The sequence below is a fragment of the Equus przewalskii genome, chromosome 30 (genome assembly GCF_037783145.1).
Source record: "Equus przewalskii isolate Varuska chromosome 30, EquPr2, whole genome shotgun sequence".
Taxonomy (NCBI): Eukaryota; Metazoa; Chordata; class Mammalia; order Perissodactyla; family Equidae; genus Equus; species Equus przewalskii.
This window is the reverse complement of record NC_091860.1, coordinates 25,008,045-25,035,694: the sequence shown is the minus strand read 5'-3', so window position 1 is coordinate 25,035,694 and position 27,650 is coordinate 25,008,045. Positions and strand designations below refer to the sequence as shown.

The window sequence follows — 27,650 nt, the reverse complement described above, 5'->3', positions numbered from 1 at the left end:
GTATTTTATTCTCTTCCTGAGATTAATCACTATGAATTATCGTTTCTATTATTTGTTGCCCATCACCCTACCAGCATGTAAAGTCCATAGAAGAGAAACCTTGTTTTGTGTTCGCTTACATCTGTATTGCCTGCTGTACATAGAGGGTGATAGGTATTTGTTGGATGAATGAATGAGTGAGTGAGTGAGTGAGACTGTCTTTACTCCGTGGTACACACCTTACCCTACTGCCCTCCGGCTTTTGCCTCCACCACTAGACTGACGCTGTTCACTCACGTCACCAGTAACTTCAATAGTATTCTTTACCCAGCTGCTGGAGTCATTTTTTTCAAAAGCAGATCGAGCTATTTTAAAACGATTAGTGACTTCCCGTTAACCTTTAAGTACAACCCAAATGCTTTACCATGACCCACCGAGGCCTGTGTAGCAGTACAGCCCATCTGGTTCCATCCTCCCCTCACTTTCTCCACTCTTGCCACACGGGCTTCCTTTCAGTGCCTCAGACGTGCAACCTCAGTATGCATAGGGCTGTTCCACAGGCTGTTCCCTGGGCTGTGGCTTGTCTCTGTTCTCATTATTCAGATCTCTGTGTAAACAGTCAGTATTCACATAGTTTCGTCATCCTCTCTAAGAAAATGGCCTTCTACCTCACTGCTGCCTCCCTAGTTGTCATTTTCTATTACTTTACTCGACTTATCTATTTCATAGCACTGCCATGGATCTTAGTACTTTTGGGGCGATACTTGATGCTTTTCTGACCTTTGGCACAATTGAATACCCTAGTTGTTGAAACTTTCCTTGCTCATGCTCACTTATGCTTTCTCTTCTAGTTTTCTCACAACTTATCAGCTAGTCCATCTCCTTCTCCTTCTCAAGCTCCACTTCTGCCTCAACTTTAAATTTTGGTGTGTCCCAAAATGTCTGTCTGTGCTTCTCTGCTCCTCTGCTCTCTGTATTTCCCTAGATGACCTTCCTTATACCTGTGGCTCCAACCACCACACCGCCACATGGTTGGTAAGAGCTTTTGTTCAACACATAGTAAGGGCATTCTCTGGGTTAGCTCCTGTTTAGACACTGGGAATACAGTCTAGAAGATACAGTCCCTGCCCTCGGAAAGCTTATGTTTTAGTAGGTGAAACAAAAAATAGCTCAGCATTAAATCATATAGCGCTTGGTAGGAGTGAGCACAGTGGAGATAACGCAGGGTGTGAAAGTGATTGGGAGGCAAGTAGATTGCAGACTGCTGCAATCAGAGAAGACCTCTCGGAGGAGGCAGCTATGGAGATCTGAATAAAATGAGAGAAGATGCCATGAGAAGACCTGAAGGAAGAACTTCCAGGCCAGGGGAGACTATTGGGAATCAGCTTGGCAGGATGGGGGAACTCCAAGAAGCCCAGGGTGGTCTGAGAAGAGGAGCAGAGAGTGAGGGTGGGGCAGTACCTTCTAGGACTTCCGGGGCCATAGTAAGGAGCTGTGTGTTCCAATGGTGATGGGAAGGCACTGGAGGCCTTTGAGCAGGAAATGGCTTCCTGGAGTGCTTGGAGTTGGAGAGAGTCAGTTCTAGGCTCACCCATCACGTGGCCCTAATAGTGATACACAGTGGTCATATTTAGCTTTTTCTTAGCCAAAACTGTTTATTTGCAAAATCACACAAATGTGGTGTCATAAGTGATATTCATCCCTCAGACATTGTGACTTCCTGACATACCTTTTATCAAGGAAAATTTAAGTGAAGTTCCAAGTAGTTTTAGTGTTAAGTACAGTACTTTTTAATTCTGATGTTTAAGAACTTTAAACCTATATTTGATGTGTGTGGTAACTTTATATCACTCATTGTTTGATAATCTGTGCTTCCCCCGCACCCCAATCCATGCCAGGAAAGAGTTAATTATAATTTCATAGCATTTGTCTAGTAATTTTCGTACCATTGTGAATTGCCTATTTTGTGGCTTGTATATGGATGGTTTCTTAGAGTGTTTTTGTTTTGAGTCCCCAGATTTTGAGACCAACAGCAGACTTTACGGGCTGTCTCCTCAACATCAGGATCTTTGGAGTCGGTGCAATGAGACAAGGATAGATACATAAAAATCAGAAGCCTAAATGCTAATTTTCTTTTCACCTATCAGATTTATCATTTGGTGCTCAACTAATGTTTCTCTTACCGTTTCCACCTAGAGTCATCCTAAATTTGGTCTTCTTTCTGATCTTGCTTCTTAACAGCCATTGTGTGATTATGCTGAGCTTGTTTTTTTTCTAGTGGTTTTGTTAAAACTGCTAGGATTATACATGCGTAGTTGGAGGAGAGAGGAAAATGTTTTGTTAAAACTGCTAGGATTATACATGCGTAGTTGGAGGAGAGAGGAAAAAGATCATGGGTGGGAGCAGCTCTCCCATGGGGCTGGCTCTTGGTGGGTACTGGGTGACTGGAGAATGATGGCAATAAAAAGGTCTCTGCTGCTGCCACCACTGCTGACATCACTTCTACTTGAACAGTTTTCAAAATGATTTCACATTGAGTTTTTACTGACTGCACATGATAGTCCTGTGAAGTAAGTAGGGTCAGCGTTATTTTGTGTGTGTGCAGATAAATAATCTTGTGTTCATCAATACACAGAAACAAGAAAGGGCTGGTTCTATAAACTAGGGTCATCTTCTAGTCCATCGCCGTTTCCTCTGGAATGAAATGCTGCCTTACTAATAAAGTATGGCTTGAAATAAGGAGTGTGCTTCTAAACCCTATCCCAAAACCTAGAGGTCAAGTGGCAAGTCAGTCCAGTAGAAGGGCCTGTATACGAGAGCGAATTGATGAATGGGATGTCTTTTGTAAGTGAGCACAAGAAGGGAAAGAAAATGGAGAACATGGGGCAACCACCAAGTTACCACTTCTCCAGTCCATTTCCTCTGAGGCACAGCTTGTTAAGTCCTCCCTTCGTGAACCTTGGATTTTAGGTATGTCCAGTTTATTTAACAACTAACACAATTTCTCTGTAGTCATGCACTGTATAACAACATTTCGGTCAACCACGGACTGCATATGGGACAACGGTCCCACAAGATTAGTACCATATAGCCTAGGTGTATGGTGGGCTATCCCACCTGCATTTGTCTAGGTATACTCTAAGATGTTTGCACAATGACACAATCATCTAATGACGCGTTTCTCAGAATGTATCCCCAGCACTAAGTGACACATGACTGTATGTAGAGGGAACATAATAAGCATTTAATAATAATTTGGACCAACTAGCATCAGTTGTAAGAAGCACCATTCTTTTATGTACCACTGAGAAAAAAACGCACTGCCAATTAGACTATGAAACAATTCTTTCATATCATACAAAATCTTTCGTTTTAACTGCATAGAACAAGTATTTCTTCTTCAAATTTTTAAATGATTTGTTGACTGAAACATTGATGAGTGGCAGGTCCAGTCATTCTAGCAAGAATGACAATCAAGTTCACCCATTGACAGGCAGTGACTGCCACGTCACTACTGTCACTTGTCCAACAGAGACAAGAAGATGCTTTGATTATAAAACACATCCCAATTTCAGAGATGGGCATTTCAACAACTTACACTCAACTAAATGTGGCAAAATAATTTTTCTTATTTTTCTAATAGTAATACTGCAGGAAATATTCATCCTCAGCCTGTGATGATTGCTTAGCAGCTAAAGGCAAACTTGGTTCCTTCTTAGTGAAGCTTAATTGGGGAAACAGATAAGAAATGCATTAGCAATCGGACAATTACAAATTGTATCTCTTTATTTTGGAGATGGGGAATGACCAGAGACTAATTCCTTAGGAAGACAATACTTAAGCTTAAACCTCAAGGGTGAGAGAGAGACAAACAAGGAAATAACGAAGGGAAGAGTGTCCCCAGCAGAGAGGAGCAGAATGTGTGGGTATAGAGACCCTGAGAAGGGAAAGAACTGAATGTGTTCCAGAAATTCAAAGAGTGATCATGTGGCTTGAGCAGAATGTCCTGCACATGGCTAGTTCTTTGTATTTAAAGTGAAATATGTACCAGTTTGGATTTGGAAGAATGTCTTGTCAGATGTGGTCACTATGGAACTAAAGTTCATAAGACATGTTTAATCTTTGCATTAAATGCCTTCTGAGGACTGGAATTACTTTCAAGTAAAAGCTTATATTTTAAATCAGTAGTCCATAAAAGTGTTTGATATTGATGAATTTATATCTGTATAATTATATATAGTTGATCCTCATCATGCGCAGATTCTGTATTTGCAATTGCACCTACTCACTAAAATGTATTTGTAACCCCAAAATCAATACGCACGGTGCTTTTTCTTGGTCATTCCAAGCATGCACAGAATGGCAAAAAATTTCACTTGCCCAATGCATCCTTTTCTGAGTTCAAGCAAGGTGACACTTTGCCTTGTCGTTTCAGCTCTCATACTGTCATTTTCACGGTCTACTTAGTGCCACGTTTTTTGCTTTTTCTTGGTGATTATGCCACTTAAAATGGCCACCAAGCAGCATGCTGAAGTGTTGGCTAGTGGTCCTAAGTGCAAGAAGGCTGTGATGTTCCTTATGGAGAAAATACAGGTATTCGATCAGCTTTGTTCAGGCATGAATTATAGTGCTGTTGTCTGTGAGTTCAGTGTTAATGAATCAACAATATATATTAAGTTAGATATATATTAAATATATATGTTAATGAATCAACAGCATATATTAAATATTTTATATATGTATTCGTTAAACAGAAAGAAACATAATACAAGGTTGTATATTAATTTGCTGACAAAAGTGTTGTGACCAGAGCGTCATAGGAACCTAACCTTGTATTTCCCCTAGGAGCAGTGGTTCAGTTTTCACTAACTTCATGTTTGCAGCACTTTCATAGAACGTAACCACTACAAATAACACAAATCCACTGTACATGTATATGTGAATACATCATTAACATGTTGCTGTGTAGCAAGCTACCTCAAAATTTAGGGGCTTAAAACAGCACCTGTTTGTTAGTTCACAATTCTGAGTTGGCATCATTTTGAGTTGGCTCAGCGTGCACGTCTTTTTCTGGATATGGCTGGGCTCGGTTGTACATTTGCAATCAGCTGGTGACGGATGGCCTCACTCATATGTCTGACGATTTGTGTGGGGCTCTGAGCCAGGCACTTTCCATCCTCCAGCAGCAGGCTAACCCGGGCTCCTTCATGTGGGGTTGATTGCAAGTTTCCCAAGAGCAGCAAAAGGGCAAGCCCCAGGACGCATGTGGTTTGCAAGCCTCTGCTTATGTCACTTTTGTCGACTCTGACCCATTGGCCAAAGCAAGTTGCGTAGCCACCCAAATCAAACAGGCACCACCTCTGGATGAGTAGCCCATCGAAAGGGCATAGATGCAGGGAAGGGAAGAATTTATCTTCTTTTTTTACACTCTAATTCATTTATTAAGCACTTTGCTGGATTCTTTACATACTTTATCTCACTATTACTCAAAAGCCAAAGAGATAGTACTTTCTACTAGCCGAAATTGATGTAAAAGGAAATTGAAGTTCAGAAAGATTAAGCAACCACATAGCCAATAATTGGCAACGGCACATCACACATCTCTGTGTGATTGCAGGTTTTATTCCTTCTCTGCTATTTTGCCTTCTGTTAGATGAATGGCTAATTTCCCTAATTTCTCTAGTTCTGGGGAGAGAAAAATAGCAATAAGATTAGTTCATCAGTACAGGAAAGAAACAACTGCCATTGTCTGTCTTAGAGAAGAAACTGTATCCTATATGCAGTCTTACTCTTGTTGTAAGTTTGAGAAAATCATAGTCGTCGTGATTTGTGAATGTGGGGGGCTTGATTATGAATTTGATTTGTACGGAGGGCTTACAACCTGGATATGGAATCTTAGTTGTAATGGAGTTTATTCTGAAAGACTTAAAGGAAGATGATTAAAATATTAGAGATATCGACATTGTCTGAAGAGATCTCCTTGTATTTATTTCTTTTAAAAAAAATCCACAGTATTACCATAGCAAGGCCCTATTATGCTATTGTAATCATAGTTGAACCGAGAAGGGTGATTAACGATAGCAATTTATTGTATCTGAGGAGGAGAGAAAATAGGAGATGTTGTCGTTATCATAAATCATATCATAAATAACCAAAAAGGAGCCCTCAGAATGCTCGTGTGGTGTCAGCAGCCGGCCCTTTCAGGCACGCTAGCCCAGGGTGTAGCCATAGAAACCCCAAAGTCATATTGTTATCTTCGTCTTGCTGCAGTTATGTGATACAACAGTATTAACATATAGATTAGGCCATTTATAATACTAGGTGTCATTTCAGGTTGCCTTGCTTATATAGCACTTTAGGTTTTTATTGTGCAGAATGTTAGTGAAATAGTGCTTTTTTACAGTTCAGTGTGTATGTAGGTATTTATAACGCATCATCTTCACTCTGCTGTTAATTTATTGTGTTATTGATTGGTTGTACTGTATGAATTGTCATTGCCTAATTGTCTTGTCTTTGTTAGTAATTTCATTTTTTTAAGTAAATAGGTTTATTTAAAAAATACCTATCCACTTACATATGTTGAGGTGTGTTTTTTCTGTTACATTATAGACAGGAAAATTTTAAAAATATTTTATGAGGGGACATAGATGGGATTAAAAAAATTTCTTCAGCTTCATTAGAACTAAAAAATAAAATGTTGAAAGGGGTTATCCTTGTATTGCTACTCTTGGTCTCTTTCCCAGGCATCCCGTGTCTGCCTGTCATTTTCCAACTGCCCCAGACTCCTCCCCTCAGTGGCAGCCCGCCCAGCCTTACCCTCCTGCCAGGCTTCTGTGTTCCAAACCCTTTTAATCCTCAGCGTTCCATCAAATTATTTTACTTATGTTCCATTTTCTCAGAGTCTCCTCACCTCAAGAAGCAGGATAGAATTGTTCATTTGCTGGCTTTACAGTCTTAAAAATATTTTGGCACAGCATTTTAGAGATATTGCCTTTATCCAAGACATAAATCAAGTGGTCAGAATGCCAAGCACTGTTGCATGTGGTCACTGAGATATTTAGGGACAGAAATAGTTCTGTCCTGCCCTTTAGATCGTCCAACATGCCTGGTCAACTATGTGTAGAGGTGGCCCTAATAATAAAGATCTTCATCCCTTAGAAGTGGGAGGTCAGTTGTCAATACTTTTACTTTGCAGATGAGAATCCTTAGGTTTGGGAAAGTAAATGGGCTGTGCTAGGTTGAATCATGGTACTGGTACAGATCCCAGATGTAGTTTCAGTCCAACCCCCTTTCTAGTCGACATTGGGACTTCTGTCCTCATATCCGTGGATGTGGCTACATATGTACCTTGTGCCAGTCCCTGCCACAGCACTTGAACTGATGACCACAAAATGTAGTTGATTCTTAAGGATAGGAAATCATGTCTTATTCAACTTTATATTCCTAGGATCTAACATAGTGCTTGCCGCAGTAGTATTCAGAAGGCACTTAATAGATGAATGAATGAATGAGTGAGGAGTGAATGAATATTAGTAGTGTTACATTACTTCAAGGAACTGGTTACAATAAATATACCTAATATCCAGACAAAGAGAAAGGTGTTTCTTGAAAAAATATGTATTTTAAATGAATCCTTTCATACTTGTTAGTAAAAGAGGTCTCTTTATAAAAACAGTGGGATGCATAAACTAATAGGAAAATAGGGAAATTTGTGTCCTCATTGCTGGAAATTAATTTCTGCTTGTATCTCTCCAAGGAAACTCAGAAGACATCTACTTTTAAATACATTCAATTTCTGGTGAAATATATGCAGATAGCGTTTTATTGTCCCTGTATTTACAGTTTAGAAGCACAAGTATATTTTCTGCTTAGTTTGAGATCATGCCACTGAATTGTAAAGTGGCATGCATCTGTGTAGTTAATGAGATAAAAAGCTTTCATGCCACATGCAAACAATTTCCTTTTTTTTCCCTAATGTCCATGGGCTTTTTAGATTATAGTGTTTCTTTAAAGGTATTTACTATTCTAGTTAAAAAGATATTTTGTACTAAGTCAATATTTATAGTAGCTTAGAATTAACTCCTAAAAAATCCTTTTGGTGTGTTCAGACCTTATTGCCTTGTTTTGTTTTTGTCGGAGAAGTTTGGGAAAGAGGCATGTTTTTCTCATTACTCCTCTGGGGAATGTAGTGAGTATGGAGTATTTATTTGTGTCGTTAAGGAAGGAGAATTGGAATGGAGTTGGCAGCGTTGCCCCACCCTGACCTTGGCCCATCAACATTTGCGAAGTCTTTAAAAGATGGACGTTAACTTGGATCCATTTTATTTATTATATGTAATTAAAAGAGAATTTGGCAATTGTTCATACAGTCACATACTGAAGGAAAATGTTAATTTGGTGACTATGGGTGAAGGGTATTCATGAGTTCTTTGTAATATTCTGTCAACTTTTGTATAAGTTTGAAATTATTTCAAGTTAAAAAATTTAAAAAATAATTTTACAACCAACTGCTGACTTGGAACCATTGATTGTTTAAATGAGAAGATGCCTTAGAGATCACCTCTGTCTCCCTCCTTTCCCTTATGGTAAGATATTCTCCTACCAATGAAGCATCTGTTCTGAATTGTATTTCTGTGGTGATAAGTTTGTGCTGAGTCATTCACATTGTTTTCCATCATTTCTCTTTTTTGACAACTGAGAAAGCATACTGTGTATGTAACACATTTGGCAGAATGAAAAGTTACCTCTTAATGTGGCAGGTTTTTCCTTAGATTGAATTATAACATTCACATTTTAGTGAATTTATATGAAGAATAAGGTTGTTGATAGTGGACATGAATCTTTTTACCAGTAAGTTAACATTTTTTTGCAAATAGAGGCTCCTACGCCTGGTTTAAGTGTGGTTCTTCATGGCTTTTCTCATTGTTAGTGTCCTCTTTTTCCTCCTGGAAGCGCAGTAGTTATATCATAATTTATGGCAGTGCTAATGATCAGTTTATAACAAATATCATAATTTTGAATAAATTCTCAGGCAAAAGAAAAGATAAATCAAAACTCTTATCACTGTTAACTTGAGCCAAATTTTGACATAAGCAGAAAAGCAAACATTGGTTTTGTAAATAATTCTTTACTATACCTTTAGCAGCATAAGCATTAACAGTTATCCAGAACCAGCTTCCCTTACTAAAACGTCTGTTCTCCTTAACGAGTCTCCCCACGGCTCTAGATGGCTCGTTGCAGGATGGAGTTATGAGGGCCGATGCTGAGGTGATACCCACTTGACCTGTAGATGCTAACTCTGGACTGATGCTGTTGTTATATGGTGTTAGAGAGATTATAGTGAGGGGAGTTGATTTTTTAATCTTCTCAAAAAGGATTGCAAGGCTGACTTTACACTGTATATCTCTGTTATTGACCTGTATTATTACTTAGTAATTTGAGTACTTATTGAACTCTAATTAGCAATTAATTTTCACTATACTCACAAGTTCAGTGATGACTAATGTCCTGCATCTTCTGGATCAAGGAAATAAAGTACTAAGAACTTGAGAAACTTGTTTAACATCTCACAACTAATAGTCTTCCTTAAACTAGTTTTTCCCCCCATATTTGTTTGTCATGTCGATACAGGAGATTCCTTTCGTCCACTTTCAAAATACTGAAACAGTAGAAAATGAGTTTTTAGTTCTCTGGAAATCTTTAAAATCTTTAAAATACTTGTCATATCATATAGCATTTCCCTTTTGACTTTGGAACACAGCTTTTCTTCTTATGTCTATATTTGTGTTAAATTAGAAAGAGCTTGTGATCCAAGATTTTGTTACTATTTTTATGCATTTATGTAATAATATATCAAAAGATCTCAAGTATCTTGTAATATTAAATTTCTGTTAACCAAATTATATGCTATTTTATAGTAAAACTGTTTCCATGGATGAGTATAGGAAAATGCTAAAACACTTTTAAGATATTTTACAGGTTATTGGTAAATGATGCTTATTATACACATAGACACAAAGAATACTTTATTGCCATTCATCTATTATCAAACTGAAATTAACCTTCAGGTGGGAGTTTGGGTGGTAGTAAAGGATAAACCATTCAATAGCCATCATATATTTATCTTATTCCAAACTCTTAGAACACAGAATTAAGTTATTCATGTAATAAAAAACCAGAAGCTCATTTTGCATAATCATCAATTAAGTCTGTGTTTGAGCAAGCATAAGCTCAATCAACTGTATTCATTTATTTGAATTTTGTAATGTTTTAAAAATAAAATATATTCACTCAAGTGGGAAACTTTCATACCGGGAGAGTGGATTCATATGCGTGGTACATTTTTACAGCAGTGAAAACCAATGAATTCCAGGTGCCTGCATCAGCACAGGCGAATCTCAGAAACACATGTTGGGTGAGAAAGCTAAAGAACGTTGTAGTGTGATACAACTTATATAAAGTTCAAAAACAAGCCAACTACATAGAAATGTGGTAAAACGTTACAGGAAACAAGGGAATAGAAGGTATAAAAATCAAGATGGGCGATGGCAATGGGAGTGGAGAAAGCGGAGGCTTATCGGAAAGGAGCCAAGGGGGTTCAGTGATATTGCTGATGCTCTGTTTCTGCAGTTGGGTGGTGGCTTCACAGGTGTTCATTCGTTATTATGCTTTATGCCTTGTATATGCATTGCTGTATTCTCTGGTGTGTATCAGGTAATTTCTGATTCAGAAAATATCTTCACACTTTTCCTGTTCTTATTGAAGTTTAAGGCTTTCTCTTCCAGAAAAATTCTCTTTTCATTTTGATTAATTTTGATGCTGCAGTTGAAGCTTTCTTATAAAATCTTTAAACATAAAAAAAATTGTAAATTAAACTAATAAAAACAAGAAACATTTGTATTTTAAATATTCCTAAAATCAGCACTTTTAGTAGTTTAGTTTTTTTTTTTTTTTTAAAGATTTTATTATTTCCTTTTTCTCCCCAAAGCCCCCCGGTACATAGTTGTATATTCTTCGTTGGGTTCTTCTAGTTGTGGCATGTGGGACGCCGCCTCAGCGTGGTCTGATGAGCAGTGCCATGTCCGCGCCCAGGATTCGAACCAACGAAACACTGGGCTGCCTGCAGCGGAGCGCGCGAACTTAACCACTCGGCCACGGGGCCAGCCCCTTTAGTAGTTTAGTTTTATAATTCATTTATATTCCTCTAAACAATGTAAAGCTTCTAGATGCATACAGGTTAGCAGCCAGGACTTGAAATAAACAAAAAATGAAAATAAACAATAAAAATAAAGTAACAAAAACAAATAACCCCCTTATATCTTGTGGAGACCCACTTTGAATCAAGCTTTATGTTGATTTATTTTTTACTTAAACATAAACAACTATCATTCATTTTTTTGATATTTTTCTGAGGTGCTTGAGCTCCAAATTCCAAACAAATGTATCTGTTTTCCAAAGGATTTGCAGGAAAGTAGTACAGTTTTTCATAACCCAACCTGACGTATTTCCTTCGGTTCCAATGCCTGTCTGGCAGTCATCTTGTCAGTTCCAATTTGATAGAATTGCACACGAGCAAAATAATAAGTCTTAAATACACTGTATAGAAAACCCAAATTTTCAAGTTGTTCTAGCTATAACTGTAACTGTCTTACTTTTGGTCCTGGGAGCCCCCTTTGTGGGGACTGCTTACGTTAGAGCAATCCTCTGCCCTCCCAGTATGTCCACCTAGGGCCCCGGGGACTCCCTCTCTCACGGCTCATCTGGATCCAGATTAGCCTCCAGAGTGAAAAGAACAAGGCACACTAAAACGTGTTCTGGAGGCTGGTGATGCTGCCCAGGCTAAACCTGTCTCTGCTTTGGCATCATTAGGATTTATGAACCCCTGTGGGGTAAGAGGAGGTTCTTTGGAATTTAGAAATATAGCACTAGTCAGTGTTCCAAACCTTTTCATTCATTCACTTGGAGAATATCCTAAAGCTGTCTTCTTTCTGATTTTTTCGTATGTTTGCCTGTTAGCAGTTGAGCAGATTTGAAGTCTGTCTTGTCATTCTAATAAACATGAGGATGGAAGGAAGTGTTCAAATTATCTGAATAGGGTCGGTCTAGGACAGGAGTCAGAAAACCTCTGTAAAGGGCCGGATAATAAACACTCTAGACTTTCTTTGTTGCTTATGTAATCAGGATACAGTAGAGCCGGAGGGAGGATGGCCATTTCTAGCTGCTAAGAAAAAGCGTCACAGAAGAGAGAACATTTGATTGGCGTCTGAGAAGAGCTAGTCACCCAAGAGTCAGGAGGGCCGAGGACTGCAGGCCACGGGAGTTAGTTGCACACGCCGAGGTGCAGAAGGGAGACGGAGCGCCGTGTGCTGGAGGAACCACAGAGAAGTCTGCGAGGCTGGAATGGGTGGAGTGCTCGGGGGCTCACGGGAAGGTGAGCTTAATCACTGAGCTCGATGACGGAGCGCCCTGCAGGTCATGCCGGGGAAGTTAGACGGTTAGATTTTACAGTAGTGATCTTTGATAGTTTTTGTGGAAGCTCAGCATGGAAAACAGATAAACTTAGAGGTTTATTCCATTGAATAGAGAATAGGGGACCCAGTCTCTACTGTGCAGTGCCTCAAAAGGGGTTCCACAAAACCCTCAGGCTCCAGGGAGCACCTTTTGCAAACCAGTGCTGCAGGGACCAACGAAAGGGTTTTAAGATGGGGAGTCACACACTCAGATTTGTGTTTTCAGAAGATCACTGTGGGCAGTGGTAAAAATGGTTGTGAAGTAGATGGGACTGGAGGCAGAGAGAATAGTTAGAAGGCTGTTGCAGTGCTACAGAGAAGGGGCGCCGAGGATTTGAACTACAGTAGCATTGGGGAAAGCACGTTAAAGGAGGTACAGAAGAAAACGGACAATTCAGATGTGGAGGAAGAGGGGAAAGAAGTAGTCTGGAATGGTTTCTGACTTGGGTAACTGGATGGATGATGGTGTCCTTCTCAAGTAATGGTAGCAAGAAGTGTGTCTCGAATTTGCCTTGTCCTTTCTAGTTTTCACAGTGCTTTCATATACATTACATCATTCGTTCCCTGTTCACCCCGTAAAGCTCTTATGGAGTGACTTCTGCCGTGAGCCTTCGTTCTCCTTGACCTCTTAAGCATTTGACCTTGTTCACTAGTCCTCCTCTTGAAAACTCGTTGTCCCTTGATCTCTTTGACATCTCCTCATTCCCCCATGTATTTCTTTAAATCTTCTTCCTCTTATCTTTATATGTAGATTTCCTCAGAATATCTGAACTTGACTACCCCTTATTTCTCCCTTGCTAACATTATCCATTATTGTGATTTCATTTATCTCCACAAAGATCTCTCTCTCACAGACTCTGTCCTGGTTTCTGAATTTTAGTATATTTTCAGCTCCCTGCCACACATCACTAACTATTCCTCAAACTCTGTGTCTTGGGATTGAGCTAATAAATAATCATCTTCCTTCTCTGTTTCTTTATTTCCTATTTCTGTTAATGACTTCATTTGTCACTCACCAGGCTCAAAGCCTTGAAATTGTGTTTGAATCCTCCCTCTGCTCTTATACCTAACCATTTATCAATTTCTACTCATTCTGTCTTCAAAATATCGTCTACCTCTGCCGCTTCCTGTTTGTTACCACTGTTCCAGTTCAGACCCTTACTGTCGCTTACCTATGTCATTTCCGTAACGCCTACTTTGTCACCTCTTCATTAGTATCATTACCTGCTGTTTATCCTATGTGTTTTTGCCAGAATAATTATGCTAACATATACCCCAGTCATTTTTCTCTCTTGGCTAAAAGTCTTCAGTAATTCCAAACTAAGTTGAATAAAGATCATGTTTGTTTTTCTGGAATTCAAAACTTCTAAAGTCTGAGTATTGATGGAACACAATGCAGTCTATATAGAGACTGAAATATAATAATGTACACCTGAAATTTACACAATGTTAAAAGTCAACATGACCTCAATAAAATTTTTTTAAAAAAAACCTTCTAGGGGGGCTGGCCCCGTGGCCGAGCAGTTAAGTTCGCGCTCTCCGCTGCAGGCGGCCCAGTGTTTCGTTGGTTCGAATCCTGGGCGCGGACATGGAACTGCTCGTCAGACCACGCTGAGGCGGCGTCCCACATGCCACAACTAGAAGGACCCACAACAAAGAATATACAACTATGTACCGGGGGGCTTTGGGGAGAAAAAGGAAAAAATAAAATCTTTAAAAAAAAAAAAAAACCTTCTAGGATCTGGATGCACCCTGAGTAAGCTTACTTTCTACTATTCCCCATCTTGCACCTACTTCCCAGGCAAATTATTCCCTGGTTCTTCCACACTTCCGTTGTTCCATCTCCGTCTTTTTGTCATCTGCTCCTTCACCCTGCACTTTACTACTCCCCGTCTCCAGATAGCCAAAATGCAGCTTCGTCAGCGAGTCTTCTCCAGATCGCTGGCATCGCGGTCATCTCTTTCTCCTTGGAACTGCTGTAGCACTTCGTCTTTATTGAGACCCTACTCACTTTCTATGTGCCAGACACTTACACTGTGTCCCCTGCTGAACTGTAAGCTCTTTTAGGTTGTGATTTATGCCAGAAGCTCTTTCAGCCCTTATCATTGTGCATTATGCATGGTATATGCTTAGTTAATATGTGTAGAAAGAAATAATCTGATCTTACAGCAACTCAGTCAAGTAGGCAGGGCAAGTAACATTAGCCCCTTTTGAAAGGTCATGAAGCAGGCTCAGAGAGGTTAAGAGACTGCCTAAGGCCTTTTGCTCTGTAGTGCCAGAACACTAACTGCAACGCCATCTTTCTTATGCCACAGCCGGCGGGTGTTCCATTGCACCATACCGCCTCTCAAAGTGGCCGACATCAAGCAAGCAAAATAGAAGACACAGGTAGTATGCGAATTATGTCTGGGTCCGAGGCTTGCATTTTCCAAACTCCAAGAATTAGAATTTGTTATAAAAGTCCTAAAAAATGTATGCCTTTCTGTCATTTCTGAGGATAGTAGTCACATAATAACTCATCTCTTGATTTTTAGAGAGATGTGTGTGTGTGCGTGTACATAAGAGGAAAAGGGAAAGAGAAAGACAGTATTTAGTCAGGTTAGGAAAAGAATTAATTAAGGAAGCAGAAGACAAAGGGGAAAAACTTAGCCAACTCCAGATCCTAAAAGTGGGGCCAAACCCCTTAAAAGGAGAACAGTCGGCTTATTTATGTGCTGTCACTGATTGCTACTCTTCAAAGAAGGACGGTGCACCTTTGGAAGATCAGTGAACACTTACCGCTCTACTTTCTAAACACTGTCAAGAATTTCATTTCTTTCCTAGAAATCATGTTTGAAGTATTGGTTTTATTTGTCAGATTTTTTTTATATTCCAGTAACGCTTCTTTTTTCTTCTTTTACCAGAAGAAGAAGAAGAGCAGGTGCCCACTGATGGCGGTACATCAGCAGAAGCCATGCAGGTTCCCTTGGAGGAAGACGATGAACTGGAGGAGGAGGAAATTATTAATGATGAGAATTTCTTGGGTAAGAGACCATTGGATAGTCCTGAAGCTGAAGAAATGCCTGCCATGAAGCGACCACGACTATTAAGCACCAAAGGGGACACCCTGGACATAGTATTATTGGAAGCTCGAGAACCACTCAGCTCAATCAATACCCAAAAGATTCCACCAATGCTTTCTCCAGTGCATGTACAGGACAATACAGACCTAGCACCTCCGTCGCCAGAGCCACCAATGTTAGCTCCGGTTGCAAAATCGCAAATGCCAACTGCAAAACCATTAGAAACAAAGTCATTTACACCTAAAACAAAGACTAAAACTAGTTCTCCAGGACAGAAGATTAAGTCACCTAAATCTACTCAGTCACCAGCAATGGTCGGAAGTCCTATTCGGTCACCAAAAACTATATCCAAAGAAAAGAAATCTCCTGGACGTTCTAAAAGCCCTAAAAGCCCCAAGAGCCCCAAGGTTATGACTCATGTTCCCCAAGCACCTGTCAGACCTGAAACCCCAAACAGGACTCCTTTAGCTACAGTGAGTGAAAAAATCAGTAAAGAGGCCATTCAGGTAAAACAAATACAAACACCCCCTGATGCTGGGAAGCTGAACAATGAGAATCAGCCGAAAAAGGCTGTCGTGACCGATAAAACAATTGATGACTCTATTGATGCTGTGATCGCACGAGCTTGTGCTGAACGAGAGCCAGATCCTTTCGAATTTTCTTCTGGATCAGAATCCGAAGGCGACATTTTTACCAGCCCTAAGAGAATTTCAGGTTCAGAATGTACTACTCCCAAAGCGTCCACTTCCGCAAACAATTTCACCAAGTCAGGCTCCACTCCGCTGCCTCATTCAGGCGGAACTTCAAGTTCTGATAATTCATGGACCATGGATGCCTCCATTGATGAGGTTGTACGTAAAGCAAAACTGGGAACACCTTCAAATATGCCTCCCAACTTTCCTTATATCTCTTCTCCTTCAGTTTCTCCTCCCACTCCCGAGCCTCTGCACAAGGTGTATGAGGAGAAAACCAAACTGCCTTCATCAGTGGAAGTCAAAAAGAAGTTGAAAAAGGAACTGAAGACTAAAATGAAAAAGAAAGAGAAGCAGCGCGATAAGGAGAGGGAAAGAGACAAAAGCAAGGACAAAAACAGAGAGAAGGATAAAGTGAAAGAGAAGGAGAAAGAGAAGGAAACCAAGCATCCGTGGAAGGAGTTTCTCAAAGATGAGGAGTCAGATCCCTATACATTTAAAATAAAAGAATTTGAAGATGTTGATCCAAAAGTAAGGTTGAAAGATGGAATTGTGAGAAAGGAGAAAGAGAAGCATAAGGACAAGAAGAAAGATAGAGAAAAGGGCAAAAAAGATAAAGATAAGAGAGACAAAGACAAAGTTAAAGATAAAGGTCGAGAAGAGAAGATGAAGGTGGCACCAGCCCCACTGGTGTTGCCGCCAAAGGACATGGCGCTGCCCTTGTTTAGCCCCGCCGCGGCCGTGAGGATGCCTGCCATGCTGCCCTCTCTGTCACCCATGCTCCCCGAAAAACTGTTTGAAGAGAAAGACAAACCGAAGGAGAAAGAGAGGAAAAAGGACAAAAAGGAGAAGAAGAAAAAGAAAGAGAAAGAGAAGGAAAAGGAGAAGAAAGAGAAGGAAAGGGAGAAGGAGAAAAGAGAGAGAGAGAAGAGAGAGAAAGAAAAGGAGAAACACAAGCATGAAAAAGTAAGAGTTTATCCTTTTCGGCACTATCTGAACAAAGTCCTATTGAAAAATACAGGTAAACAAAGCCAGCAATTCTATCTGTATTTTGGATGTAAATCACCCATAACTTAATGGGAAATATGTTTGTAATGTGGTTACAAAATTTAATTTTAATTCTAAAACCCATAAACCTATAATCAAGCCCCCTCTACAGTGGAAAATGTTAAAAATTCATAGGCTAAGAGGAATCTAATCACAGACCCTAAGCTCTCTATTAACCATATTAATCTCTGGCAGTTTAAAAAAATCTGTAATCTTAAACTGTGAATAAGATTTTTGTAATTATCAAGTCTACTACACACTATTTTGTAGCCAATATTAGATAGCAAAAAAGGGCAACATCCATTTTTCTAAGAGCATGCAAGAGCATGGCGTGCCTTTAAGAGGATGGCCAGCCCCGTGGAGTCCTTCCGTACTGACTCGGTTTTCTTTCTGGTGAACCATTTTGCAAGTGTTTAGGGTTATGGCTGTCTACTACTTTCTGTAGCGTCTCTTACCCTTGTGTTTTCTGCTTTAATAAGATAGGACATGTTTCTGAGTATCTAGGCTGATCTGGCAGCCTTGTTGGTGGGCAGAAAATCATTCCAAGTATTTTACGACGTAAGCAAATTAGCATGCCATCAGTTCAGCCAAAGAAACTGACAGATAGCCCGCAGTTTTGTAGAAACAGGGCCCTCAATCCTTTGGGCACAGGACGTGACCTCTGCTTTAATGGCTTTGCTCTTCAGTCCATGGTTCTTTGGGTTACGGTGGTTGACTGGTTGATGTGAAAATTTCTTTTAAACTTTCTTAAAAAGTGTCAAAGTATTCAGGGTGCTATACATACAGATCCTCAGCACTCCTTGCTCTGCCCTCCAGGAGCAGTCCTCTTTGAGGCTGGCTACAAAATACTACCCCGTAATTTTTGCACATAGTAAACTATGATGCCTCTGACCTACAGCAGCTTGTTACCAATACTTTTGCAATATTTTTAATTTCAAACGTACGTAGAAAAGTTAATTTAACTGACAAGCAGTGTTGACAATGCTCACATTTTTCTGCCTAACTTTATTCTTTCTCTGTCCCCTTGGCTGTTCTAAAATATAAAGAAGTAGAATGAAAATTCTGATATTAATAACTGAACATCAGCAAATTAAGAAGACACAGAAATCCAACTCTTATTTCCATTTAAAAACATTTTATCATTATGTGATTTTTATGTGGTACCTGGCACTTGCACATACCTTGTTTTCTCCTCCTAACACACCTGTGACATAGGTCCAGTAGGTATTGTTATCACCATTTATGGATGAGAAACTGAGCCTGAGAGAGTGACTTGTCCAAGATCGAGGTCACATACCCAACAGAGTCATGTCCACACAGACACACTTCGCGTTTGGAATGTGTACTGCTGGAGACCTGCCTGGCAGCAGTTAGTCACTTATCCATCGTGTACCTCATCACTTGGCAGCGGAGCCCTCAGCACATCAGAGTCCTGTTGCTTTCATCACCTTCTTAACTGTGGAAGGTCACTGGTGTTGTTTCAACAGCCATTATGAATTTGGATAAAGCCCATCAGATTAGATTTGTATCAGCAGTCCATGCCTTTCCTCCATATCTACCTGACTTTGGGGAAGAGAAGTCCCTCAGACTACCTTGGTTGGAGGAAAAGGCTCAGCTACAAGTTGCACAGATTGTGCCTACAGAAAAGAAGTTTTTGTATCAGTTTTGATGGGTTATGAGCCAGATAAATGACAAAAGATAAACATTTATAAAAGTCAGCTATCTTATAAAGTCTTTAAAAATAATAAACGGGCTGGTCTGGTGGCATAGTGGTTAAATTCATGTGCTCCCCTTGGGCGGCCTGCTGTCTGCAGGTTCATATCCCAGGCACGGATCTAGTGCTGCTCATCGAGCCATGCTGTGCCAGCATCCCACATAAAATAGAGGAAGATTGGCACAGACATTAGCTCAGTGACAATCTTCCTCAAGCATAAAGAAGAAGATTGGCAACAGCTGTTAGCTCAGGGCCAATCTTCCTCACCAAAAAAAAAATAATGAACAGTATTGTCTCTAAAGTTAAACCTGAGTTCAAATCCTGACTTTTTTAGCTATGTGAAAGTGGGCGAGTTACTTTTGTGAGGATTAAATGAGATAGCAGCTGAGACATTTAGTACTGTGTCTGACACATAAGTAAATGCTCAGTAAATGGAGATGCTGCTTATGGAGGTGGTGAGTGTTATTGTTCCATTTTGAATTAACCCATAAAATGTAGAAACCTGGATAGTTCATTGGACCATACTAGCCAACTTATGTGTGACAGGTTGAGTCAGCTATGGGTACAGTGTTAAAAAATAATTTCTGCTTCCTTGACCTTCTTTTAAATTTTAGCCCTTTATGCAGCTAGGAAAGGATAAAAACTAGTGCAACCCATGGAAACGCCATTGACAAAGAGTGGAAATTGAGATATTAACTTAAACATTGACTTCTTTTTCAACCCCACTTCATCCCCACCAAGTATTAAATCATATGAGTAAATGCAAGTACACCTCAAGTTGGATTACATATGATCTAAGAATTCTTTTACATGTCCACAGAAGAAAGGCAGCAAGGGTAAATCAAACTCAGGCATATCTAAGCTGCCCCAAGAAAATGTCTTTTGTCAAAAGAACGAGGGCCACCATCTCATTCTTCCTTCTTATCCTGACCAAGTCACAGGAGCAAGTGGACATTGACCCAGATAAGCAAGCAAGGGCGTTGTTTTAATAAAAGAAAAACGTCTCCCCATTTTATTTTACCTGCCTACGAGGCTTTTACCAGCAACACCCACATTTATCTGTACAAGAACCAATAAAGATACCGTTAATTAAATGGGGATCTGCATGGTAGGTGGAAGGAGCCTTGGGCTTTGGAATCCAGCAGATCTGTGGTAAGGTCTAAGACAAGTTGTTTAGTTTCTTTAATCCTTTGGTGCTTCATCTTTAAAGTAGGGATATGATAATAACACTTTTAAAACAGCAAAACAGTAATAGTTAACATTTTTGGAGTAACTACTATATGCTAAACACTATATATCAGTTTAATTCTTTACCACGACTCTATAAGGTACATATTATAATTATTACTGTAAGATGAGAAACAGGTTTAGAGAAATTAATACGCTTGCCCAAGATCACATACCTACTGAGTGATTGAACAAGAGTCACAATTTCAGCCCAGGCTGTGAGATGCCATAGTTGATGTTCTTAACCACTATATTTTCCTGCATTAAATTAGAAATGGATTAAGTGAACTAATGTATGCAAGGTGCCTGGCTCAGTGATGCACCCTCAGAAGGAAGGATTGTTTTTCATGTCGTGGTAATAATGCAAGTATGGTGGTTTATGCACAGTCTTTCAGTCCCCCTTATGGGCAATGATCCGCATTAGTCAGCGCTAAGAGTCTAGTCTTTCACCCCTTTAAAATAGAAACAAACTAGTTTTTTGTGGAAAACACATTAAGAGCGATTATGTTCAGGAGCGGCAAACATAACTATAATAGCTTTAGCAGCGATAGGCCTAACAGTACATTTCAGAGTAGTTTAACATTTTTGTTTGTATTTGTGTTGGTGTATGTACTGCATGACCTAATTTGTTAACCATGAATCTGTGGGGTTTAGATGAATGTTACAGGACTACTTTATTAAAATTTACTCTTGATATTTTAAGTGTTTTTTGGAAGGAGGACTGCTGTGAAAAACTAAAGAAGAAAGCATCTCCTTATTTATGTTAGTGGAATTGAACAGTTGTACATATAACCTTATATAGAAGATAAGCCAAAATCCATCTGTCAAACTTGGAAATAGTTTTTTTTTTAAAGATTGTCACCTGATCTAACATCTGTTGCCAATCTTCTTTTTCTTTTTTCTTTTTTCTTCTTCTCCCCAAAGCCCCACAGTACAAATTTGTATATTGTAGATCTAGGTCCTTCTGGTTGTGCTGTGTGGGACACCGCCTCAGCTTGGCTTGATGAGTGGTGCTAGGTACATGCCCAGGATCTGAACCTGTGAAACCCTGGGCCACCGAAGCAGAGTGCATGAACTTAACCACTTGGCTGCAGAGCCGGCCCCTGGAAATAGTTTTTATGCTCTTATTTGAATGATCTGAAATGTTACAGTAGAGTTTTACCCCAAAAATGGTGACATCACAATCTGTAGATAGATAGGCCCAGAGCAGGCCCACAAAGAACGTGGACTGTGGCGTCAGACTGACTTGGATCTGAATTCCAGCTCCCTCACTTACTAGTTATTCATCTCTCCTAACCTCTCCACCTCTCCTAACCTCCTGCTTCCTTCCCTCTCTCTCCTTGCCATTCAGTACCTGGAAGAGACAGCATCACCATAAAGTATGGTTTACCTCTGCTTAAAAACAATGGTTTCATACCTTCTCTAAGAATATTTTGGCTTAAAAGGCCTTCTCTTTGCCCTCTCATAGAAAGCACAAAGTAAAGACTAGTTTGTGTCATTTAACTGACAATCCAGAATTTTCTTACAACTAACCAATAATGTTAATCAGCCCACAGATAATTGAGATTTGCTTATAATGGAATGCTCCAAAATCTCTAAAGGATTCCCCAAATTTTCATCCTATTGATTGATTAATTTTATTTTGAGCTAACATTGGCTATTGAATGTACTAAGCCACACAGTAAATGATATTAGCAACTGCCACTTATTGAGTGCATATGAGTGCCAGACCTGGCCAGAATTTGATTAATCATCCTCCCAGCAACTCTGAGGGCTTGGTGCTGTTGCTCCTGGAAGTGGAAGAGCTGTGACTTGACCTAGGTCCGTCAGCAAGGGCTGGGTTCTTTCTTACCTAACACCTCCTTCACGGGCCTGTCCCCTCAGATGGAGGCTGATGAGAGGCATACGCATGCTTTCACACTCTGGAGTGAGGTGACATCATGATTTTAGAAAATTTTAGTCCCTGAAAAGACCTTAGAGAGCTGCTGTTCAACCGCCGTATTTTAAAGAACAGGCGGTGGACGTCCTCACAGCTTTAATGACTTTAATGTGAATGTTTCTTTAATCTATCCCCAAATCCCTTAGCTGTTTGCCCCCAAATGATCTTTCATTGAACTTAAACAGTTTGTTCTTTAGAGAAGGATAAATAGTCTTACTGGTTTGTCCCTTTAACAAAAGGTTGTCATTGTTTTCACCTCTCTCTAAAGTAATGCACTCTCATTTTCCAGTCTTTCTCATCAGCACTCGTAACTAACTAGTGAAATGAAGGGTTTTCAATAAATAAAATAGCCCAGTAAAAAGGGAGACATACTCCCTTCCTGTTTCTTATGACTGTCTGTTCCAAGAGGAAACCAGTAGCTTAATGTTTAAATGAGTATGTTTGGATCTATAGAAGTTGACCAGAGGCCATCTCCTAGTCTTCATATGGTAGACTCTGAGCGCTTGATGAAAGCGTGAGTTCTGTTTCAGTTGTCCTGGCTGCGTTCCACTTATATTGTCCACAACCATAGATCTTCTTCTGACTGTCTTTAATATTTAAATAATTTTTCAGTGTTTAGTTAAACTATTTTTCTAAATGGAAATAACGTAAAGGCCTTAATTGCCAAGAAAGACGACAAGATGGTTACCAGTCATCGTAATTCAGCATCCAAAATGTTAGGTTATCAAAATGGGCTTTTCATCAGTACTATTTCTGGGTATTTTTCTGACATATTAACATAGATGGGAATCTGAACTAGCGCTTGCTGAACTTTCTGCTACCCTATCTAGCACACATATTTGGGGGATTTTTTTTAATCAAAGAAGTTTAACATTAAAAAAATAGAAAAATAAAAACTTGGCCAGATTATATTGACAAAGCTGCCCATTACCTTTGCAGAAAGTCCCTGTCAGAAGATAAACTTTAAAGCTGGAATGCATGAAAGAGTTCCAAGATAGAATTTAAATTTAAACTGATTCTTTATAGATAAGCTTTTTAAAAATCCACCTCTTTGCTTCAAGTCAGGATTTTAAAAATAAATTTCCCCTTTAAATCTCTTGAGCGATTTTCATTTTTTGCAAGGCCGCACTGCTGGTGTCCTGGAAAAATGGAGAGTTAGAGCTTTATCAGTTGGTGCCCTGAGGTATGTGGCAAAGAAGCTAAATCCTTGAAGATTAGCAAAAAAAATGCAGCACATGGCAATAAGGGGCTTATGTGACTACTAGTATTAGTTCAGGTGAAAGACGTATTGCTTATACATAAAACTGGACAAATCCACTGACAATGTATTTTTAGTTAGCTACAAAGGAGTCTTATATTACTGGACTTTGCCTCTTTGGTGACTTGGGAAGCTTAGTAATCCACTGTAAATGCTCTCTACGCGTCCCAATTCTCAGCATCACGCTAAGTGCTGTTCTTTTATTTTAACCCCTTAACAGCTCACATCTTCCCAGATTTTGGCTTCATGCCATTAAAAGATGGCATTAGTTGTATTGTTTAAGTAATTGAAATAATTGTCATTTAGTTTGTTGATTTCTGGGATGGACACATGAGAAATTATGTTGTGATTGTAGGAAATGTCCTTGTTTTTATTTTAGTAGGCATTTGAATAGAGTTAATGTAAACAGAAGTCTGATGAGAAATTTTTATTTAGAAATTGTGCTTTCTGTATCTATGTTATTAACATCCTTATTAGTCTGTTTCTACACTTGCTTGGATTTTATCTTTAGGTTAAATCTGATTTAGCCTCTTTAAGAAGGAAATTAAGGTATGTAAATATATTCAGGTCCGGTTACCATATTTCCTGGTTTGCGCGGGACAATCTCAGGTTACGCCTGTTTTGTGGTGTAATTAATAGCTTTCACTTTCCCTCTCAAAGGTGTCTCTGTTTGGATGATGTGGTCACCCTAGTTATAGGTAAAACTTTGAGCGGAGGTAACGACTTCTGAATCGTTCATTAATTGGACAAGTTTATTAAATATCTATTGTCTCAAGGCACGTTTATATCATTTTTAATCTGACTTATAAAAGATATCTTCATTTTTGTTGGTTCTGTTTTACATACTGTATCATTTGACTTTTTTTTAGTAGTAGGTCATAAATAAATTGTGTCTTGATTCTTTTGCCCTGCCAAGCCATTTAAGACAGCATCACAAACCTAGCCAGTTTAGTTGAATGGAGGTGAGGCCAAAGTTAATCTCAATTTCCACATTTTCTGGTTAGCCTTCCATAGAGAAAATGTATTTTACAACCACCTCTAGCCATCTCACAAGTATATGTCATTCATCGTAAAAGACATTGACAAAGAAAATGCATAGCTCCATGTAAGACATCAACATACCCAGAAAAAAAGACTCAAAACGTGTGGCAAGGAGTCAAGGAGCAGTATGGTAGGGCAGGGGATGAATTTGGTGTCAGGACACCTGGATTTAGATCATTTACTTACTAACATTGTAATTCTGGGCAAACCACTTAAGCTTTCTAGGCCTCAGTACTTGGGGATAATAGTACCTTCCACACCTGTTTTATAGAGTTGTGAAGATCAAATTGGGTCATGTATATGGGACACACTTTGTGAAGTGCAATAAATGTGTGACTTATAATTATTGTATAGTGTGGTAATAGAAAGGGACCAAACATACAATGTGAAGCATAATCGTAGTAAAGAAGATTTTTTTTTTTAAGGTAGAGCAAACAGCTGTATTTTTAACTAAAACTCAACAAAGGGTTAGGTGCTTAAATAATAGTATTGTGGGTTGAAGGAATGTGGAATATTACTCCCAATACCTCATCACTTAGGAGTATGTGACCCTAAAAGTTTTTAGAAATAGAGGAACTTTATATAATTTTTCATTCTCTAAATCAAAAAAACTGAGTTTAATCCCAGTTTTGCTATTTGTGTGACCTTAGAACAGAAAAAGGAAAAGGAAATGGAAAAGAAAGGGGAAATTTTTGCTTCAGATAGATCAGTTTCACTGTAAGATGGAAATCATAATATCTACCCTGCATGTTTAAAAACCTAAATGAGAACATCTCAAAAATAACCAAGCACAATGCCTGGCAAATAGGAAGTGGTTTAAAATGTTTGTTTTGGATATATTTGTTTATTCTCCCACAGATAACACGGAAAGATAAAAATATAAAAATCTTAATAGTTTACAAAATAGGTTGGACCATTGGTTTTCAGATTTGGTTAGATATGGAACTTTTTGTTCAAGACAAGGAGAAAGTGAACACAAACCCTAGTTAGTTCTCCGTGGGTCTTGCTCTGACCCCACCTCAGTGACTCTGGATCTCCTAGGACCTTGAGGAAAACCACTGCACTGTGCTGTTCAAAGATCCGGGCGAGTGAAGGAGACATTTGCCAACAGGGAGACTAGTTACAGTTTAAATGTGATGAGATGAAATACTTACAGGATGTTTAGTTGAAAATGTTCAGTAGGCAATATTATATTTTGGCCCTAAATTCCATCAGTGCTAGTCCAGAGAGGGAGATTTTGAAGACATGATGTATGTCACTGTGGAATGACAAGAGGAGAGGACCAAGTAAGGTCAAGCAAAGTAGAGGACTTTTGAAAGGAGAAGAAAGGAGCATGATAAGACCTATAATGGAAAAACATACTGGGACATTAGGAAATAGCGTCTGGAAAGAGTGGTTTTAGAGTGGCACAGTTGGGGCAGAAGATTGGAGTGGGTTGAGGAATGAATGGTGAGTGAGAAAGTAGAGACAATGAAGAAGAGACAGTGGAAGACTGAAAACTGTGAGAGGTTGTCAGCTAGAGGTTGAAGAGGAGGTAATATTTTTTTTAAAGATAGATTTGAGCACATTGAAAAGTTAGCTGAAAATAATTAATGTAATGAAGATGTTTCATGATGCTATAAATAAGGAGAAAGGTTCTTTAGAAGACTGGAGGAGGTGGGCCCTAGTATAGTTGTAGAGGCAGAGAAGTTTGTAAGTTTATGGGGACTTGGAGTTCTCCTGACTAGTGGCCTCAGTATTTTTTCCTGTGGAGTTTGAAGGGCAAAGGAGGAAAGGAAATCATGGGATGGTTCTTGAAAGAGGTAAAGCTTTGAAATCATAGCTTCCGATTAATTCTTTCAATCAGTAAATCTTAGGCACTTATTATTTGTCAGACCCCATGTTAGGCACTGGGAAATAGCAATAAGCAAAACAGATGTGGTCTCTGCCCTTATCTAGTTTAGCTGGTTATCCAAATAAATAGTACTGAAGGCAGAGATGACGTTGGAGTTTGTGATGGCAGAAGCTTGCATGATTTTTAAAGTTTTCTCTGGAATTTCTCAGTGCTCTGAAGGATGATTTTAAATTGGTCCTGGACAAATAGTGAAATAACTGGGAGTCAAAGGTGCTTGCAAGAGAAGTTAATCCAACGAATATTTGTTGAGTATCTCCTACGCTCCAGGCTGTTAAAGAGAATGGTCAAGGTTGTAGATCTTGATGTTACAGTGGATTAAAAAAAAATTCTAGAAGGGGACAGGTGAAAACATGAAAAAATAGAAGATTTGATCACTGTGCAATATATTAATTATATGATATAGTATATCGAACATAATGTTAAATATTCATTCCCCTTTAGAACCACCACACCGTTCTGATTTAACTCTTGAGCTTGAAATATGTAAATCAGTGGTTTGCAGCTAGTTGTCACAGTGACCAGCAGTGTACTGTTGGCATATAGTAGTGCCCCAAGACTAGGGAAGTTAAACATCTGGCAATGCCTGGGACAGTCCCATTCAACAAAGAATTGTCCCACCAAAAAGGCCAGTAAAACCCCTGTTGAAAACTCTGATATAGCCCATAATTTGAACTGCAGAGCTTGTGTTCAGTTTATTCATTCAAAATACTTATTACACCATAGCGCCTCCAACCCAAAGGTTGTGAAGAACCCCTTTAACATCATAGTTTGTGTATGCCGTTTCTAACTATTAGCTCAAATATTTGTGAGATCTTCAACTTGTTTAGCAGTCATTGCCTTCACCATAAATCCTTTCTAAAAATGTATATATATTTTTTCTTTTACGGTATTTTAGATCTTTTTACTACTAGCCAAAAGATGGAACAGTTTAACGTTGTAGTTACACTTGGTGTTTCAGTTGTTTTATATGACAGTGCTAACTTAAGATGAGTTTAATGTTTTTCCAATCGAATAAGTAGATGCATTTTATCTTAGAGAGAAGATATCATTGCATCTTTTTCTGTTTATATTAAGTCGGGTAATTACTTAAATGTTCCACCAAATGATCTAGATAATTTTTGTTAAAAAAAAAAAATTCTAACAATAAAATCCAAGAAATTAACCAAAACTAAGAAAGAAATAATTCCCATATTTACATAAAGTGATTAAATTTTATAAAATTTCTCCTGTTGCCAGGTAGCCTTCAGTTGTTGAGAAACAACACAGAATAGCCCAGATTATCTTTGGG

The 27,650-nt window shown here is 39.0% G+C and overlaps 1 protein-coding gene across 5 annotated transcripts in view; it reads left to right on the top strand.

Annotated features, from left to right (window-relative positions):
- Positions 1-27,650, top strand: part of TAF3 (TATA-box binding protein associated factor 3) — a 179,462-nt gene that overhangs the window by 115,283 nt on the left and 36,529 nt on the right. For 3 of the 5 annotated variants that reach the window (XR_546296.2, XR_546292.2, XM_008529077.2), the window contains exon 3: positions 15,392-17,208. Coding sequence is in view for 2 of the 5 variants with exons in the window: in XM_008529077.2 (XP_008527299.2) it covers positions 15,392-17,208 (1,817 nt within the window). In the remaining 3 variants the exon portion in view is untranslated. Of the gene's footprint in view, positions 1-15,391; positions 17,264-27,650 lie in introns of all 5 variants that reach the window. The other 2 variants (XR_011535008.1, XM_070601095.1) reach the window with 2 other exon arrangements.